Here is a 20,072-nt window from a genome sequence, read left to right as displayed (position 1 = left end):
ATTGTGGGCAAGCATACATATGCAAAGTTGTTTGTTCTGCTCCACAGTCACACAAGGTGGAGGATTCCTCCAGGTATGCCACCTTGCCAAGTTGTCTTTTGATCTGCCCACTCCACTTCTGAGTCTGTTCAGGGACTTCCAGGTTGCCCATTCTTGGTTTGCCCCTGGAGGAAGACGCTCATGGGGGGCCATCCAGTTGGAATTGCCTGGTTTAGCTGCCCAGAGGGAGACTCTTGCTGTTGCTGGAGGAACATCAAGAGGAGTGGTGGTTCTCATGAAGCCCTTCCTTGATTTGAGTCTGGTGGGAGGAGGCTGATAGTCCTGCAGTGGGTGGCTTTCACAATGTTCGACCTTATTTCTCTCACAGTTAGCAGCAACTTCCCGTCACACGTCAGGAGGGGCAATGCCAGCTAACTTGTAGAGTTTATCAACAAGTGTAGGTTTAAGGCATCCTGTGATTATTCTACATGTTTCATTCAGTGCTATGTCCACTTGTGCCAGACAGGACAGACATACTCGGCAGTTGAGTAAGACAAGGCCAGGGCTGATGTTCTTATTAATTTTGGGTCTGCACCCCATGCACTGCCAGTAAGTTTCCACAGGATGTTGTTGTATGCAGTTACTTTGTGCTTGGTGTTCATGCAGAGTTTCCTATATGTTAGTGTTCGATCTAAGGTAACAACAAGATATTTACGATGGAAACAGTGTTCGAGTTCTTGACTTTCCCAAGTAACTTTCAGTTTCCTGTTGGCTTCACAGTTACGTAGGTGGAAAGCACACACTTGTGTCTTGGCAGGGTTAGGCTTCAGGTGGTAGCTGGAGAGATCTTTCAAGGCATTAGTGAGTTGCTTTTCAACTGTTTCAGAATCTTTCGCTTGTGTTGTTAGGCCAAGGTCATCAGCATATATAAAACTCTTTGTGAGTGGTGGTTGTGGCTGATCGTGAAGATGTTAAATAAGGTCGGTGCAAGAACGCTCCCTTGGGATAAACCATTCTTTTGCCTCCATCAACTTTTCCGGCCCTGAAACTCCACATAGAAGGTTTTCCAGCAGGGTCTGGACAATTTTTGTAAAGTCAAAGTCCCGGGTGATATAGTAGACTTTATTCAGCATTTTTCTATGTTGCACCATGTCATAGGCTGCCGTAAGGTCCACAAAAACTGTTCCCGTAATGCAGCCTTTCTCATAGCCTTCCTCAATATGCTCAGTCAGATGAAGAATTTGACCTGTACAGTTTTTCCCTGGTCTGAAACCTGCTTGTTGTGCAATAAGCTTGGGTTCTATAACAGGTCCTAATCAATTTAATAGCATCCTCTCATATACTTTATATAGATGACATAAGAGAGAGATTGGTTGGTAGCTCCTGGCATTGGAGGCATCTTTACCGGGTTTTAAAATGGCAATGATCTTAGTTTTCCTCCATCCTCTGGGAATCTGTGTGCCAAGCATTGATTGTAGAATTTCAAAAGCCAGTTTTCAGCTTTGGCCCCCAAGTGTTTGATTTGCTCCATCATCAGGTCATCTAGGCCAGGTGCTTTACCAGTCTTACATCTCTTGATGGCTTCTCTGAGTTCTTTCAGGTTTAGAGGAGAAGACAACTGGTTGGTTTTAAGTTCTGGCACCCTGTTGATTTTCATCTTTATTCTGCTGCAGTTGGTTTTCCCATTCTAGCTGGTGAGCTATCTGGTCTGGTGTCACGTTCGCGTGTCCAGGGTTGACCAGAGGGTCGCTATCCAGGCGTCTCAGCAATTGCCAGGCTTTTCGGCTACTCTTGGACATGTCCAGGTTCTCAAGCAGCTCTATCAAGTGGTCTTTCTTAGCATTAGCTAAGGCTGTAGATAATTTTTGGCCTGCTGCTATAGTCTCATCACAGTATGTATTTTCTTGAAATAGTCTGAGATATTCCTGTAGCTGATTTAGCAAAAGGGTATTAAACCCGATACCTAACACACAACACAGACCAATATGCTGCGTAGCATATGCAGCTGTAAGACCAAAAAGTGTCCCATTCCGCAGAAGATACAATTTCAATAAAGCTAACTGGACAATGTTTACAGAGACCTTGGAAGCTGCTATTTCTGATATAGAACCTTCTATAGAAAATTATGACCTGTTTGTAGAAGCTGTGAAAAGATCCTCAAGACTCTCAATCCCTAGATGCTGTCGCACAAGCTACCTACCTGTGATGACTCATGGGCCTTGTAGTCCTGTTCCTAGTACTATTGTGGCAGACGAAGAGGAAAACATGGGATTTTCGCCGGTTCAGCCAGAGCCGGAGCCTCTCCACCTGGAGGATGTTTGCCCTCAAGAATTCAGCCAAACAGGCCTTGGGCAGAACTCCCCCCGTTTTCCCGGAGGGACAATTATACTAGAGATAGAGGAGTCAGAGAGGCTAATCGCCGGAGCCTGAGAATTGCTGCCAAACAACTAGCTGATTAGGTCTGCTTCCCTTGGGAAATTCTAAGGAGTCATGCATCTGGACAGAGTTGGGTTTCGCTTCTCGTTCTCTAGGGAAAGTGTTCTGTTGGCGGGAAAACGAGACCCAATATAGGTGTTTGTCGCAAGGGGAACTTTGCGGAGTCAATTGATCAGCTTGAGGAGAGAGATCGTGTGTGGACTTCGTAACCCCAGTTCCTTGCTTCCCGGATCAAGTTTCAAGCCTGCCTTGTTTCACGTTTTGCCACGGACTTTGTTTCATGCTTCATGTTTGCCTCGTTTCAAGTCTTTGATCTAGCCAAGAATCAAGTTTATTTTCCAGCCTTGTTGTCAAGCTACATTGGACTTTAAAGACTCTGTCATTTCCCCACACTATTGCTTGGCAAAGTGTGTGTTTCGGTCAAGTGGATTAAAACTTTGAACTCTAATATCTTATATTGGACAATACATTTCTGGACTATATTTGACCTCATCTGAAAGGTCTGCTTCTGAACTATATTCTTCACTTGTTTTTATTGTTTTTATATATTTCTTTAATAAAGATATTAGATAGAGTCTGGCCTCTGCGCATGGTTATTGGTGTTCTGCAGCCTGGGTCCTGACACTACCAGGCCAAAATGAAGAATAGCTAAATCAGCTGCTTGGTCATGTGTAGAGACAGGGAATCAAGGTTGTTTGTGCTACATAGAGTCCAGCAAATATTTATTCATTATTTTTCTCTCTCTCGTCTCTTATTCCTAATTTCCCTTCATAATATGTTGTGGGCAGTGGAAGGAAGGCAGTATTGTTGTTGTCTTCTCCTTTTCCTCCTGAAAGTAGTGGTCTCGTCCTTTTCTTCTTAATTCAACATTCCTGAAGGATTCTTCTTTTCTTTTTCTTCTGGGCTAGGGCAATTTAAGAGCCCTAATGCTGCTCTAGTTAGAGGTGCTTCTCTTTAGGAATTAAGACCACAACAGAACAATAAAGCTAAACTGAATTTTAAGGCATCAGAAAACAATAAATCAATGTTAGAAAAGAGAACACTTCTTTCTTGGATTGTAGCTAATTTTTCATCTACTAACATACCAACATTTTCCAATTTTCTGGTGAGTCTTACTTTTCTCCTTATTTCTCAATAAAATTCAATGTTTTGGAAGATAGCGACTCAGAACAACTTTTTATTCCTCAGAATTATCCTCCCTTTATCCCAGAGCAAATCTGCCCTTAGAGGCCTATCAGGATAGTTTGAGCATAGAGATATTGAAAATATCAAACCCGATAACTTTTCAACATAATAATAATAACAATAATAACAATAACAAATTTATTTTGTACCCTGCCTCCATCTCCCTGAAGGGACTCGGGGCGGCTTACATGGGGCAGAGCCCAACAACATAAAAATGCAATTCACAATATAAAACAGAATAAAACAAAAACATTATAACAGTAATAAAAAGCATCAACCAGCAACCAATTTCAGTTTTTATTGTCTTCATGGGCATGTGGACTAATTGTAGCAATAAAGGATAGGCGAATGAATAAAGTGCATGATCATATGATAATAGGTAAGAGCAATGAAAAAGTGCAAGGATAGATTTTTGGTCCCAATTAGGCTAATTATCTGAAAGGCTGTCTATTCAAAGGCACAACGGGACATCCACATATTTAATTCTTTTTGGGAGGGTGCTAGCCTAATCTCCCTGGGGAGGGAGATCCAGAGTCAGGGGGCCATTGTTGAGAAGGCCCTCTCTCTCGTTCCCACCAATCGTATCTGGGATGAAGGTGGAAGCGAGAGGAGCCTCCCCAGAAGATGTTTGCAATCATGCAGGTACATAGGGGAAGACGGTCACGAAGATAGGCAGGTCCTGAACCGTTTAGAGCTTTATAGGTAATGGCCTGCACTTTTAATTGGGAATGTTATTGCGTTTGCTTGTCATTTCACAAAAATTGTTTCATTGTAACATTGAATTCATTACAGAAGTCAAAAGTCAAGGCCAAGATATCTATGCCTTCTTTTCCACTAGAAAACAGCAAGTCATATTATATAAGAAACACATTTTTTTCTATTCCGTCTCATAAATCCGTAGCCTTTCCCTCCTCTACCCCTAAACCCTCAAAATAGTAATAATTATGGGTGGGAAAAGCTGATGCTAAGAAAGACCAACCATGAGGTTAACTGTGTGTACACTACCATCTTTAAATCTTCCAAATCTAGTAAGGGGTGCAGCTGGTGTATCGGGCGCAGCTGGTAGTACAAGCGAGCACAGTCTTTCAGGGGAAGTTAATCCCATCCAGAACTTGTTGACACACCTCCATCCCAGGTTAGGACCCTTGATGGCAAATACTGTACTCTGCCTTATCTGGATTCAGTTTCAATTTGTCTTCATCCAAGTAGGCTTGACTCGAAGTTCCTGTCTTCCTTGGTCTCTTGATCCATTTTAAAATTATTGTAAGCTACCTTGAATCCCATCTTGGGAGAAAGACAGGATAAAATCCACATTTATAAATAAAAACAAATGGATAGAAAAAATAGGTCCAGTCTTCTAGACTAGGAGAAAGATTCCCATCCTCAGATTTGTCCTTGAAAAGTAGATCTTTGTGGCACGTGCAGAATGCAGAAGGATAAACCTCCATAGTGGCCCCCAGGCTCTGGAAGTCACTCCCTAGGGAGATCAGGCAAGCCCCCACCCTGATGGTGTTTTGGAAGAGCCTGAAAACTTGGTTTTTCACCCAGACCTTTGGTTAAGATCACCCATCCCCATTATAATCATAATTATATTCCTCGACCTTTTATATTGGTCGCACTTCTCCTGGTTACTTGATATTGGCTCAGGGCTCCTCTCTTCCCAGATTGACCTCAAACGAACTTGTAGCACTTTATCTAAATTTTAATCCGTAACTTATACTGTGCACTTTGCTAATCTACTATTACGGCCTCACTGTTTTTAATTCTGTTTTTAATACGTTTTTTTAAATTTTCTGGTTAATGTATAAATGCTATTACTGGTGCATGTTATTGTTTGTTGATTTATGGTTCCCGTCCCCTTGATCTGGTCATGTAAGTGTGATTTATTGTTATAATTGTATTATTTTACTTTGTTTATTAATGTGTATTATGTTGTTATGTAATGTTTGTGTTTGCTTTTATGACTGTAAACCGCCCTGAGTCCCATCTGGGAGATAGGGCGGTATATAAATAAAGTTTTATTATTATTATTATAGTGTTATTGCTTTAGTATCTGATATTTCTGTGAGCCGCCCCAAGTCCCCTTTGGGGGAGATGGAGGCGGGATACAAATAAACTTCTTCTTCTTCTTCTTCTTCTTCTTCTTCTTATTATTATTATTATTATTATTATTATTATTATTATTATATGTAGACATACGTGTCTTCAATACTGCAGAAAGAAAGGCTCGTAGTTTCCCATGAAGGAAAAAACTGTTCTTGCTGACTCTTCTTAGTTCTGAATTTTGTGGAGTATGCAACTTACAGGGCCTGAGCAATTCCAGGTCATAATAAGGACGGAGTGCAAGAGAGCTCAGTGAGTGGTTAAAATACAAAGTTTATCAGCGTTATAAAACCCTATGATAGGTTTGCATTAGAGTCTTCTTAAATTGGAAATGACTTGAAAGTACACAACCACAACAGTATATTATATAAAAACTCATTAAATATGTGGTATTTTTATATTCAGCCATACACTGTATTTTTCATCAGAACCAGAAAATACCTAATTTCTGACAATAAAATTTTATTTGTCATATATGAGGTTCTCAAATATTAATTTCTTCCAATCTTGGCTTTACAAGCTGCATGTAGTATAGGGAGGTGCTCTGATTTAAATATAGGTATGTATCTTTGTTACATACTGTGAGTGCGAGGTATGTATCTGCTAACTGTTGTGTATGGCACAGCCCTCAGTCTTTTGTGAACTTTCATTCACAACTGCCATGCTTCTCTGAATATTACACACCTTTCAGAATTTGTAATGATGCTATGGCAACTCTGTGTGCAAGAATTCAACATTTGGAATTGTCATTTTTAGTGTAAGAACTCTGGTAGAATTTAATTAAGTGCAATTTGTGATGCAGTGGCCATTGTGTACACTTTTGATATAGTAGATTGCAGAAGAAAAAGCATGATGAAGGAAATGGAGCTCCTACTCTGAATAGTTGTTCACAGAGGAAACAAGAGAATTGAATTGGAACACAAAATATTCACACAAAAAACTGGGATACAAAATATTCAGCACAGAAAACAAAAAGGAACCATTTTTATTCTGTCCCTTTCCTTTTTCCAACCTCATCATAAAACGCCATCATTTCGTTGTACAGTTCTAATGATTGATATGATCGCAGTGCTGTCATTTTAAACAAAAAGTCACTTTTGTTCTAGGTATTTTAATAGATTCCCATTAAACATGTATTGCTGACTGAAATATTGGCATGAAGGGCTCTCACTGGGCTGAGACCAGAAATTAAGAAGTCAGGAAATCAGCTGCTGCATTGCAAAAGAGCCTTGTGTGACACAGGATCTCCTGATTGGGGGGATCATTACTGCTATTATGACTCTACTTGCGTAGGACTTTTGAATTTCATCTGAATGTCAGTAATAACCCTCTTAGCAAATTATCCTGAATAAAATCACAAAGGCATTTTATATAATAGGTGTTGAATTACTGGATAGATTTGCTAATTAAATACTCTTTGTTCTGCTGCAGTTGACATTACAGGGTAAGATCTTGAACAATTATTCTCAACAGCTGTACTTTGTTAAGGGAAAAATTAACCGCAAAGTTTATTTTTTTTATATTTCAAGTTGGCAGATTTTTGAAATGTGCTTGAAAAAATTCCATCCACCAATTGGTAATGAAGAGATAAATATGCAGGTGTTTCTGTGAAATATGATAACTGCCAACTGATTTATTAATGAATTTCACATGCCTTTGTAGTCTGTTCCTTAACTTGTTGGCATTCACAAGTGATTCTCTATCAGAATTAGTAATATTAATATTAGGTTTGTCATTGGAAGAATTGTACTTGCCTTGTGACCCTCTTGTAATTGCCTGAATATGGTTCTGTCCTTACAAATAACAGATAATAATCTCTATAGTGAATCATTTGTTTCTTTGAAAGAACAAATATCTTGATAGTACTTGGTTTATAATTTTCAGGGGCTAGGAACCCTATGAAATTCACGGGGTCACCATAGATTAACAGGGAACTGGAAAGCACATAGTATCCACATGGACAGAAATAAAAACAAAATTGTCTGGAACTTTTGGCTAAGAAAAGCTATGTATTCTTATGTATATAATGTGATCCGCCCTGAGTCCCCTTCGGGGTGAGAAGGGCGGAATATAAATACAATAAATAAATAAATAAATAAATATTCAGTTCTTGTTATACTTTTTCCCATAAGCCTTCACCTATAGTTTCTGTGTATTTTAGAAATGACAGCATGGTGCAGATTATCTTTGTTAAAGATCGAAATCTTTGTATTTTTATGTGTCACAAACATTCTGATGAGGTTGAATGGTATCCTTCTCTGTTAGAAGCAAAGTTATTGATCAGTGTCTGTTTCAGGAGAAAGATTAGTTGTTCTAGCTGTTCCAAGCAGGAAGGCATATTTAAAAATACTAATAATAACTTTTAAATTATTTCTAGTGTCACAGTTCTAAAAATGGTCACCACTGTTATGATTGCAGGGTATTTGAAAGTGCTACTGTCTACTCTGTTGGTTTCTAGGAAAGTATCAATAAACAATATGACAAAACCTGTAAGGTCTTTCTATCCTGGTGAGGCATCTTGGGATACAGATTCCTTCATGATCAGCACAAGAGCTATACTCAGTTAATCCACAGGAGACTATGGAAAGAGTGTGTTGTGGGAGAAATGACAGATACTTATGTTCAGTCACATCTTAGGTTATAAAAATATTTTGGAGTAAGTTCATCATGATTGATATAGAATTACTGTAACAGTTCTTCTGCTTGTGTGGCTATTTTATGCGGCCAGCTGTATTCTGGTTTCTGAAAAGTCTGGTGGTCATGCCAACAAATCAAATATATAAAAGTACTACTATACTACATCTTATCTGCAGCTATCAAACTATCAAATGCTTAAAAGATCTTTTGTTCTTTTTATTAGAGCATTTCATTGTTTTAATAAACAATAATTGAAACATAGTTACAGTACATATTTAATAAGCCTTGCTTACATGTTGTCACATAAATGCAAATTATTGCTAGCTGTAGATACTAAAAAGTGCCTTTGCAAGTGTTAATGAATTTCTTATTTTACTGAAAGTTCCATTTTTTTGTATGTATGCATGTAATATGCACTAAATCATATAGATGCAATATGTCCTGATAGATGGAAAATGTATGTTACCGAAAATGTTTATAATTGCATGCTATTCATTTTTAAAACACCCTTTCCCAGGATTTAGTAGCACATTAGAAACCTGAAGTTTATTTTTTGATTGATAAATAAATTTTGCACATAGTAACTTTGTAATGTGATCCCATTACCATCAATCTTTTTTCTCCCAGATTTTGATGCATACCAAGGAGATGGTAGAGAAGGTAAGAAACACCATTACCATTATACAAGAATCCTTAAATTGCATACTTTTTTCAATTCATGGAAAATTGTAACTTAAACAGAATTGAAATAATTTCTCAAGATGCATAGTTTGCAAATTTAATCCTTGTTAATGGATTATAGCTCTCTCCCCCACTTTTGGTAAAGCAGATGTGATCAAATCCCTGCTTGAAGTCTGTATTTGAGTGTTGCAAGCAAATTAATAACAGTGCTAATTAGAGTTTAGTCACAGGGCAGCCACTGAGTATTCTAATTTTTTCCCCTGGGACTGATTTTTTTTCTTAATGTCCCTTATTCTTTTGCAGACTTGCATTTTTGATTATGTGGTTCTTTCACTTACTGGTTACCAATAGTTTGTAAATATACAATACAATAATAGGGCGATTCACATGTAACGCCATACTACATTTTGGCATAATGACGTAAGCAAGATGCTTCTATGCTTATTGGATTTTTTAAAAAAAGATTTTCAAGGACTAACTTGACTTGGATTAATTCTGCCCAGTATGCACTTTCACTGCAGAATTTTTTGTACACTAAACAGAAACCATCACTTTACTATTATAACATTTTTGCGGATAGTTCTGCAACTTTTTGGGTTCCAGAAAATCTACGGATATATTCCTGTATAGTGCTATTTATAAAGTACCCTCTTGGAGGATAGATATGTGATTGGTGTATATGATATATACTTGCTAATGATATGATGCATCCTTCAATAGTTTTAATCTGTGTGATGTCTCCCCCTCCCCCTTTCCAATGCAGATGAATCTGGAAGTAATTTATGGTGATACAGACTCTATTATGATAAATACAAACCTTGTTAATCTGGAAGAAGTGTTTAAACTGGGAAACAAGGTAAATGAATGTTAGACTTTGTAACCTCAGTATAATTCTTGTTGAAATGGTTTGGGTTTTTTGTTTTTACAATAATCCTTGCAGTAGACAGTGATGTTGTTAGCATCTACCATTTTTAGATTTGGCAACCAATACTGATTTTTTTTTCCTAAAAATGTTTCTTTCTAAAATTAGTTTGAATTATTTTATATCCCGGTGTTTCTTGAATTGTCCTGACTGTAATGTATTGTTTCCTTTGTTCATCCATCCTCTAAGTAGTAGTTCTCAACCTGGGATCCCCTAGATGTTTTTGGCCTTCAACTCCCAGAAATCCTAACAGCTGCTAAACTGGCTGGGATTTCTGGGAGTTGTAGGCCAAAAACATTTAGGGACTCCAGATTGAGAACCACTGCTCTAAGTGCTAGCAGTGGTTCTCAATCTGTGGGTCCCGAGGTGTTTTGGCCTACAATCCCAGAAATCCCAGGCAGTTTACCAGCTGTTAGGATTTCTGGGAGTTGAAGGCTAAAACATCTGGGGACCCACAGGTTGAGAATCACTGTGCTAAAAGGATTCAATATATTACAGGTGGAGCTTTTGAAGCATGCCCTGTAGTTACTGTATATACTAAGGAAAAGAATTTGACCAAAAAAAATCAACAACAAAAAAACACCTTAGGTTGACTTACCCAGGGTTACATGGTAGAAACAGAAGATGCTGATGCCAATGTGATCTGAAAAAAGGGGGAAAGACATCCACTTTATTAGGGATCCAGTATGAAGGCTGATACAAGAGGCAGAGGTGTGAAGCCCGCCTTGGTATCATAGAGCATGGAAGCAGCACTCCCACCCCATTACCCCTACTTTGCCCAAACTGGAGAAAGAAAGACTGTTCTTCTTCACCTTCATTTTCAGCCTGAGCAACAGTGATCAGTATCATGGGGAAACTCAAAGAATGTGGTGTAGAATGCTACTTTGAGCTCTTGAGATACAGTGTGTTAGTGGCAGTCTTCGTTCATAAGGGCTAAGCCTCTCTGCATAATATCAGGCCTCACAAGGTTTATACTGTAAGCTCATATTAAAAATAGTGCTGGGTCTTTAATCAAGACTGCCAAGCTCCTCAAGGCTTATATAATAAGATCCTATTTTTTTAATGATTTTTATTGAGTTTCTACAACACATAACCATTAAAAACTACAGCAACCAAACAGAGAAAAAGAGAAACAGAAAAAGAAAAAAAAACCCCACACATAAACATTTACATACTTATTGTACTTCCCTTCTTCCCTTTTGGGGATCCATTTAAGTCAACTTTATAATTGTTTTTCAGTCCTGATTGTATTGGTATATCCAAATTATTTCTTCCGTAACAAGGCTTGTTTCTTACTGCATGTTCATATACTTTTTATATTGGTCCCAGTCCGTCTTTTTTATTGGCTCCTATAATAAGACCCTATTAAAAGTGGTGCTCGATCCCTAATAGAGGCAGATTGTTTCCTTGCTCTTCTCCTCTGCCACCTTCTTTTTCAGGCCATATTCTCATTATTTTTTCATATTCCTTTCCCTGTCTGTATTGTAGACATTTAAAGATCAACAGTGCAGTTTTTATGACCTATCTTATTGTAGCCCATTGAATCCTCCTCTTCTCTTTAGGTCTTCCTAAGTACGTTCCCTCTATGCATTTTGAAAGGAGATATAATGATTTCTTTATTTTGCTCTTGATGCATAACAAAATGCATAATTTTGGCCCCAAAACCTGCCTGTCAGAACCCTGGATGGAAGCGATGGAAGCGAGAATCCAAAATGTCCTGAACCTCGAACTCCTCTCCGTCCACTAGAACAGGGGCGGGGGGCGGCCGGCTCGCGTCGGGGCGTACACCATCCGCCGGAAGGAGCAGGGAACGGTGGAACACCGGATGAATGCGCATGGAGCGCGGAAGTTGGAGTTTGAAAGTCACGGGGTTAAGTTGCGCCACCACTGGGTAGGGACCAATGAAACGGGCATCTAACTTCCGGCAGGGACGGTGGGAGGGCAAAAAACGAGTGGACAGCAGAACCCGATCTCCTACCTTGATCTCGGGGCCCGGCTGGCGATGGCTGTCAGCGTGGCGTTTGTAGTCCTCCTTGGCTTGATCCAGTTGCTGGTGCAAGAGTTCTTGTACTGCTGTGAGTTCCTGCAGCCAATCCTCCGCTGCAGGGACTTCTGAGGTTTCAATGACAGAAGGAAAGAAACGTGGATGGAAACCGTAATTTGCAAAGAACGGGGTTTCTTTAGTTGAATTCTGGACACCATTGTTGTAAGCAAATTCTGATAGAGGCAATAGTGAAGCCCAATTGTCTTGTTGGTGGTTTACATAACAGCGAAGGTATTGTTCCAAAGTGGCATTGGTGCGCTCAGTTTGCCCATCCGTTTGGGGATGGTGAGCTGAAGATAAACGAGAGTCTATGCCCAATAGTTTTTGTAGTGCTTTCCAGAAACGAAAGGTGAATTGAGATCCACGGTCAGTGACCAAACTCTTGGGCAATCCATGTAGTCGAAATACATGCTGAAGGAATAAATCTGCAGTCTCTTTGGCCGTGGGGAGGCCATTGCAGGGGATGAAATGGGCCAACTTGGTAAAAAGGTCCACCACTACTAGAATCGTGGTGAATCCAAGGGAGGGTGGTAGATCAGTGATAAAATCCGCGATTATCTCCCATGGGCGAGAAGGAGTGAGAAGGGGATGCACTAGCCCTGACGGCTTCTCCCTTCGTGTCTTGGAACGCTGGCATACAGGGCAGGTATTGACATACTTCTCCACATCCTTGCAGATCTTGGGCCACCAGAAATCTCGCAGGATCAAGTGCATGGTTTTAAATAGCCCAAAATGTCCTGCTGGCTTGCTGTCATGACACAGATGGAGTGCCTTTTCTCTGCCGGGGCCTGGAGGGATGTAAACATGATTCCTGTAGCATAGTAGCCCGTTCTTAAGTGAGAAGGGGAAACGTAGTCCTTGGTGAATCTGTTCTTGAGCCCAGGCATCTGTTGACTGGCTCTAATTTCTTGAGTGAAAAGGGATTCTGTGTTAGAGGGAGTTGGCTCAGTTGAAGTGGATTTGATGTTTCCCACTGTGAGCGTGGCAAAGTTTTCAGGTTGCAGCAATCGAGATTCTGAGGTCTCTCTGCGTCCTGCAGCATATTCTGGTTTCCGTGACAGGGCATCTGCTTGCTTGGTCTGAGCCGGGGTCACATAATGGATCCGGAAGTCAAAACGTTCAAAGAACAAAGCCCAGCGCTGCTGCCTTTGATTTAACTTTCGTGCGGTCCTTAGATGCTCTAAATTTCGGTGATCAGTGTGAACATCAATGGGAAATTTGGCCCCTTCTAACCAATGTCTCCAATTTTCAAAAGCTGCCTTTATGGCCAAAAGTTCTTTCTCCCAAATAGTGTAATTTCTCTCTGGGGCTGTTAGTTGACGGGAGTAATAGGCACAAGGATGGAGATGTTCTCCCATTGGTTGCATGAGTACAGCCCCAATTGCCACATCGGAGGCGTCAGCCTGCACAACAAAAGGGATTTTAGGATCAGGGTGCTGTAGAATTGGCTGGGTCGTGAATAACTGCTTTAGCTGGTGAAACCCTTTCTCTGCTTGTTCCGTCCAGCGGAAAGGCTGTTTCCCTCGGATGCAACTGGTGATTGGGTCAGACCAGCGAGCGAAGTCTGGGATGAATTTGCGGTAGTAGTTTGCAAACCCCAAGAAGCGCTGTACTTCTTTTATGTTGGTTGGCGCCCGCCATTCCAATACTGCTGAAACTTTTGCCGGGTCCATGGAGAGCCCTAGTGGCGAGACGCGGTATCCCAGGAAGTCTACCTCTTGCAAATCAAAGGCGCATTTCTCTAACTTGGCATATAGTCCATGATCCCGCAATCGTTGTAGCACCATTCTGACGTGTTGCTCGTGTTCCGATTGTGATCTAGAAAACACCAAAAAATCGTCGAGGTATATGATCAAGAACCGATCTAGATAATCTTGGAAAATATCGTTGACAAAATGCTGGAAAGTTGTGGGGGCTCCGGATAATCCATAATTCATGACTAGGGACTCGAATAATCTGAATTTGGTCTGGAAGGCAGTTTTCCATTCGTCCCCTTCTCTTATGCGAACTAGGTTGTAAGCCCCGCGGAGATCCAGTTTGGTGTAAACCTTGGCCCCTCGGAGTCGGTCCAATAGGTCTGAGATCAATGGCAATGGGTAGCGGTTCCGCTTCGTGATGTTGTTCAATGCCCGATAGTCCACAACCAAGCGTAGGTCCCCTGACTTCTTTTTCACAAACATCACTGGGGAAGCGGCTGGGGATTGAGAGGGTCTGATGAACCCCTTGCGAAGGTTTGACTCTATAAACTCCCTGAGAGCTTCTTGCTCTGGTTCAGTCAGGGAGTAGAGATGTCCTCGCGGAATTGGGGCCCCCTCCACCAGGTCAATGGCACAATCATAGGGTCTATGTGGGGGTAGTTTCTCGGCTTCCTTTTCATTGAAAACATCCCAAAAGTTCGAGTATTTCTTGGGCAGGGTGATGATGGGTTCTGCGTCTGTGGCATGGCAGACCTTGGCTACTAGACAATGATTTTGGCAAAACCTTGAGGCGAACTGCAGTTCTCTGTTGGTCCAGGAGATGTTTGGGTCGTGGAGTGTCAGCCATGGGATGCCCAAAATCACGGGGAAATGGGGAACCTCGATAACAAAAAAGGTGATTTCCTCCATGTGTTCTCTTATCCACATTCTGGTGGGCTCGGTCCATTGGCTTACTGGACCTGTCTTCAGGGGTCGGCCATCTATGGCTTGCACCACCCGGGCGTTCTTGAAATCATGATATTGTAGTCCCAGAGAGTCAGCATAGTCCTTATCGATGAAGTTGTTTGTTGCCCCTGAGTCTATCATGGCATGGATCATGACGGGTCCCTTTTTCACTGACCACAGCGTGACCACCAGGAGAAATAGGACCCCCGTTTGCGGCTCTTGGGTGGAGTTTTTGACCGGGTTGGCGAGCCCATCTACGCCCGGTCGCTGGCTTCCCCCGCCGGCTTTGTCCCAGCCGCCTCGGCAGCCTCCGCCTCCGCGGAGGACACCGCCGCCAGACGGGCGGCGGGCTTCTTTTTGGCTGGACATTCTCTGGCGAAGTGGCCCCCGTTTCCACAGTACCAACACAGATTCAAACGTTGGCGGCGGGCCTTTTCAGCAACATCTAGTCTGGGGCGCACGTTGCCCAACTGCATCGGCTCCTCCTCGCTTCCCATGGGGCTAGGGGCTGGTGGCGGGGATCTCCATACTGGACGCGGCTGGATACTGGCAGAAGTGGGGAGTTTTACTCCGGCTCTTCCACTCTGCCCCCGGAGCCACTGTTTTTTGTTGGCAAGCAGGACTTCAGCCCGTAAACACTGGTTGATGAGTTTTTCCAGAGTCCCTGGGGGGTCCACCTTAGAGATTTCTTCCTGCATCTCGATGTTGAGGCCCTCGCGAAACTGTCCTCTGAGGGCTATGTCGTTCCAGCCGGTGTTCTGAGCCAACACCCGGAAATCGGCTATGTACCGGGACAACGGTCTGTCCCCTTGGAAGAGGCGTCGGAGTTTATGACCGGCCGCCAACTCGTCGTCCTCGATCCCCCAGGTTTTCCAAAGGTGATTCAAGAATTGCTGCGCGGTGTTTAGATGCGTGGAACCCGCATCGTATAGTGCCGTCGCCCAAGTGGCCGCAGGCCCATCTAGGAGACTGAAGATCCACGCCACCATGACATCTTCTTGGGGAAACTCGGCTTGGCGGGCTTCTAAGTACGCCTGACACTGGCGACGGAAAACATGAACCTTGGAGGCTTCTCCAGAAAACCTGGTTGGTAGCGCTAGGGCAGGGAGACGGGCTCCGCGTTCCTTCAAGCCCCGTATTTCTCCCTCCTGCATTCGGAGTGTGTCCCGGATCCGATTGAATTCATCTTGGGAAATGGTGTAACTGGGTGGTTGAGGTGGGGCGTCCGCTCCGGTTCCTGTAGACATTCTGGCCTTAGGTTGTTTGGTGCTTAGTTGGCGGAGTCAAACTGTCAGAACCCTGGCTGCTGGGCACCAATAACCTACACAGAGGCCAGTCTCTATCTAATATCTTTATTAAAGAAATATATAAAATCAATAAAAACAAGTGAAGAATATAGTTCAGAAACAGACCTTTCAAAAGAGGTCAAATATAGTCCAAAAATGTATTGTCCAATAAATGATATTAGAGTTCAAAGTTTTAATCCACTTGACCGAAACACACACTCTTGCCAAGCAATAGTGTGGGGAAATGTCAGAGTCTTAAAGTCCAATGAAGCTTGACAACAAGGCTGGAAATAAACTTGATTCTTGGCTAGGTCCGTGACTGGAGACAAGGCAAAACATGAAGCGTGGAGCAGGGTCCGTGGTTAAACGGCAAGGCAAGGCAAGGGCTTGAAGCTTGATCTGGGAAGCAAGGAACTGGGGTTACGAAGTCCACACACGATCTCTCTCCTGAAGCTGATCAATTGACTCCGCAAAGAATCTCTCGCGCCAAACCCCTATATTGGGTCTCATTTTCCCGCCAACAATCTCTTTCCCTAGAGAACAAGAAGCGAAACCCAACTCTGTCCAGATGCAAGACTCCTTAGATTTTCCCAAGGGAAGCAGGCCTAATCAGCCTGTTTGTTTGGCAGCGATTCTTAGACTTCTCCGATTAGCTTCTCTGACTCCTCTGTCTTTAGAATAAGATTCCTTCCTGGGAAACGGAGGGGAGTACTGCCCAAGGCCTGGTTTACTGAATTCTTGAGGGCAAACGTCAACATCCGGCAGGTGAAGAGACTCTAGCTCTTGTTGAACCAGCGAAAACCCCATGTTTTCATCTTCATCTGCCACAATAGTACTAGGAACAGGACTACAAGGCCCATGAGGCATCACACTGCCCTCAATTTGTACATTACACAAGTGTGTGCAATACTTTCCAAAGTGATAACTTTACTAACCTATACTTTGCAACAGATAAGATATACCTAAGTTTTTAATGTATCTGCATTCTTGATCTAACGAGTACATCTTCCTGTGTCTGGATGACATAGTACATTAAAAATGCAAGCAAATACCAGTTTTTTCATAAATGGAATATTCTGATAACAGGATGGTAAATACTTTACTTTTCTCAGGCTGAAAGACATAGTCCATCTAATTTACAAGTGTCAAGCACAAAGCCCATGGGCCGAATATGACCCACCACATCATTTTATGCAGCCCACAATGCCAGTGCAACATAGTTAATTTTTATACAGTCCTACAATTACAACCAGTCTTTGAAGGCAACCGTAAGGCTGATGTTGCCTTCGATGAAAATGTGTTTGATACCTCTGATCTAAGCTTATGAATGATGTTTATATGACATGATGGGTTTTTTTATTTTCCTAAAAACAGATTGGTAAAGTCTCCCTTGGGTAAGATAATGTTATGTTTTGTACCATGTATTCTAATTTTAGTTTAACCATTTTTTAAATTTGATTAATTAAATATTTCTCTTATTTCCTCGGATATATTCCTTGACATTAGGATGGCAGTTTTTTATGTGGATCAGAAGTAGGATTTACACTTGATCAGGGAAAGCTGATTGTGCTCTCCCAGTTCAGCCAGCCAGGAGGGTTCAACCTGTCTCCTTGCAACAGATATTTCCACTTGCTATGAGTAAAGCTGTGTGAAATAATTAAATGTGCTGAAGACCAAACTAAGCTGAAGAATCCAATTCTCCGGTTTCTTTGAGGAAAGATCTACCTAAGCCATTTGCTTTTGGGGTGTTTTTTTTTTTTTTAACCAAAGACAGATTGGATCAGACTGTCTTACTATAACCTCTCCAATGCCTGGAAAATAAACTTCAATTTCTGCTGATTAATACCAAGGAGGTTCTGTAGCAGGCCTGCACAACATATGGACCGCAGGAGAAAGAAATACTTTTTGGATTAGATCTGTCAGGTGGATATTTTGTGTACACATTCATTGTTGCAAGACTAATGTCCAGTTTAGGCAACAGTGGCATTTGGTTGGAGATCCTGAAGGCAGATTTTAAACTATCCTCTTACTAAGATCCATCTTTTCAGCAGAACTTTACTTTGAGGAACCTTGTCTTTTGTATACATTATGAAGCACTCTGATTGCCATCCTTACACGTAAAAAGAAAATGGGAATTTCTCTCTGTAACTTCCTGCTCTTGGAATAGTAGCAGTGACATTCTTCTCTTTCTATAGTTCAGAAGATGTCAATTTACACTTTAGGACAATCCATTACATGTGAAAGATTACCTGTGATGGTTTTCTTTCTGTTTCTTTTTGCTGCCCCTTTTCATACATCTCAGTATATTTCTTCCTGTCTGGTATTGATGGGAATTTATGCTGTACTTCGGCTTTCTCCAGGAGTTCTTACTTTATCAAGGTAGATGCAATTCTAAAGGCTTGAGTGTTTACCACAAAGCATACCCTTTGCTGTATACAAGTAGCTGGCATATGTGGTTGAATGCAAATACCCTCCATGGGCAGTTTTGGAATCAACCTGTTTGGCACTCCTTTTCATTTGGAGTGCCTTAGATTTCCATCCATCTAGGAAAGACAAGCATAGTGTTTCTGCAATTTCTGTAGGCAAGATGCTGTGACATATTATCTGTCTTCAACTACAGTTTAATTTATGGATTTAAATTGAATTTATGGATGTACAGTGTTCCCTCACTACTTCCTGGTTCACTTTTCGCGGGTTGGCTGTTTTGCGGTTTTTCAATAAACTCTTAAAAACTATTATAAATCATAAAAATTACAATGTACAGCCTAAGGAAGGGAGGAAGGAGAAGCCAAAGGGAAAGAAAATGAGCCCAAGCGGCAACAGGAGGAGAAGGAGGCAATTTATCAACATGTGATTGGTTGATAAAGACTTAAAATAGTGTATAACTACTAAAATAATGTATAAATATTAAAATAAATATAGTGTCTCTACTTCACGGATTTTCACTTATTGCAGGTGGTCCTGGAACTTAACCCCAGCGATAAGTGAGGTAACACTGTACTTGATTTGAAAGGTGGATGCATTTTTGTAAGAGAAATGGACTGATCATAGAATTTAATCATGGCCATATTTTTAAATTTTATTTTATTTTATTGCTGCTTTCAATATTGGAATCTACATATTGTTTCCTTTTTGGTGTGCCATGACAATATATTCAGTTAGGATACCTTATTGCTTTTCCTGGATGAGAGGGGGTCGGACTGGATGATCCATGTGGTCTCTTCCAACTCCGTGATTCTATGTGTCAAATTCAAAGATTGTGGGTCGAATCTGGCCCACTGTGTCATTTTATGTGGTCTTCCAAATACAGAACTACAACTCCTTTATTCCTAATCATTAGACATCATGATGGGAGCTGTGATACATCTGGATGGTTGTAGTTTTTTGTTTAGTCAGGATAGTGGGGTTTGAATTTAGATAAAAGGCTTGTAGATATGATATCTGACTTTAAAATGTCCTTTAACCTATTCACAACCTCGGAGCCACAAGTGCTGTTGGGTTGCTGTTTCCATTGTCCTCAGTGGGTGTATAATCAAAAGTGATGCGGATTGTTGTTCAGTAACATCTGGGGACCCAAATTTGGCAAAAACTAGAGATCACCATCCACTATGTAAACATATTATAGTTGGCACTCTGTATCCATGGATTATCCATCCATGTATTCAACGGCTCTTTAAAGGCTGATGTGGCCCTGGACGAAAATTTGTTTGACACCCCTACCTTATAGTATCCCTGATTGAGCCATTGCTTCTGAGTGCTGCAACCACTCTTGCTGTTTTGGACAAGTATTGAAACACACTGAGAAACTGTAGCCAACAGCTATTTCTAAATTGTTTTTTTTGGGGGGGGGGGGGGTGCACTAAATTTAATGTCAATGAGAATGAAATCAAGTGAAATAAAGAAATAATTGCAAGTCAAGTATTGGAAAATTGCTGTAGCCTTAATAATTAGAATATTTTATATTTAAAACTACATATCATTCAGCAAAAATACTGAACATAGATGCCTGCCCTTCACGTATTCCAGTATGGACCCACCCTGACAAATTCTTGGATTTCTTTCTTAAGGTATTGGTGCTATGTTGATGCATGCAGGGGTCTTGCAGCTTTAGCTTTTTCTATGATATCTTATAGGAGATCTAAAATATTCCTGGTATG

The 20,072-nt window shown here is 41.3% G+C and overlaps 1 protein-coding gene across 12 annotated transcripts in view; it reads left to right on the top strand.

The window, feature by feature from the left end:
* pola1 (DNA polymerase alpha 1, catalytic subunit) overlaps positions 1-20,072 on the top strand; it is a 279,719-nt gene that overhangs the window by 100,540 nt on the left and 159,107 nt on the right. For all 12 annotated transcript variants that reach the window (XR_010004268.1, XR_010004265.1, XR_010004266.1 and 9 more), the window contains exons 27-28: positions 8,968-9,000; positions 9,785-9,877. Coding sequence is in view for 6 of the 12 variants with exons in the window: in XM_008107337.3 (XP_008105544.2) it covers positions 8,968-9,000; positions 9,785-9,877 (126 nt within the window). In the remaining 6 variants the exon portion in view is untranslated. The remainder of the gene's footprint in view (positions 1-8,967; positions 9,001-9,784; positions 9,878-20,072) is intronic.

This window comes from Anolis carolinensis, chromosome 3 (assembly GCF_035594765.1).
Source record: "Anolis carolinensis isolate JA03-04 chromosome 3, rAnoCar3.1.pri, whole genome shotgun sequence".
Lineage (NCBI taxonomy): Eukaryota > Metazoa > Chordata > Lepidosauria > Squamata > Dactyloidae > Anolis > Anolis carolinensis.
This window is presented reverse-complemented; position numbering and strand designations above follow the sequence as displayed.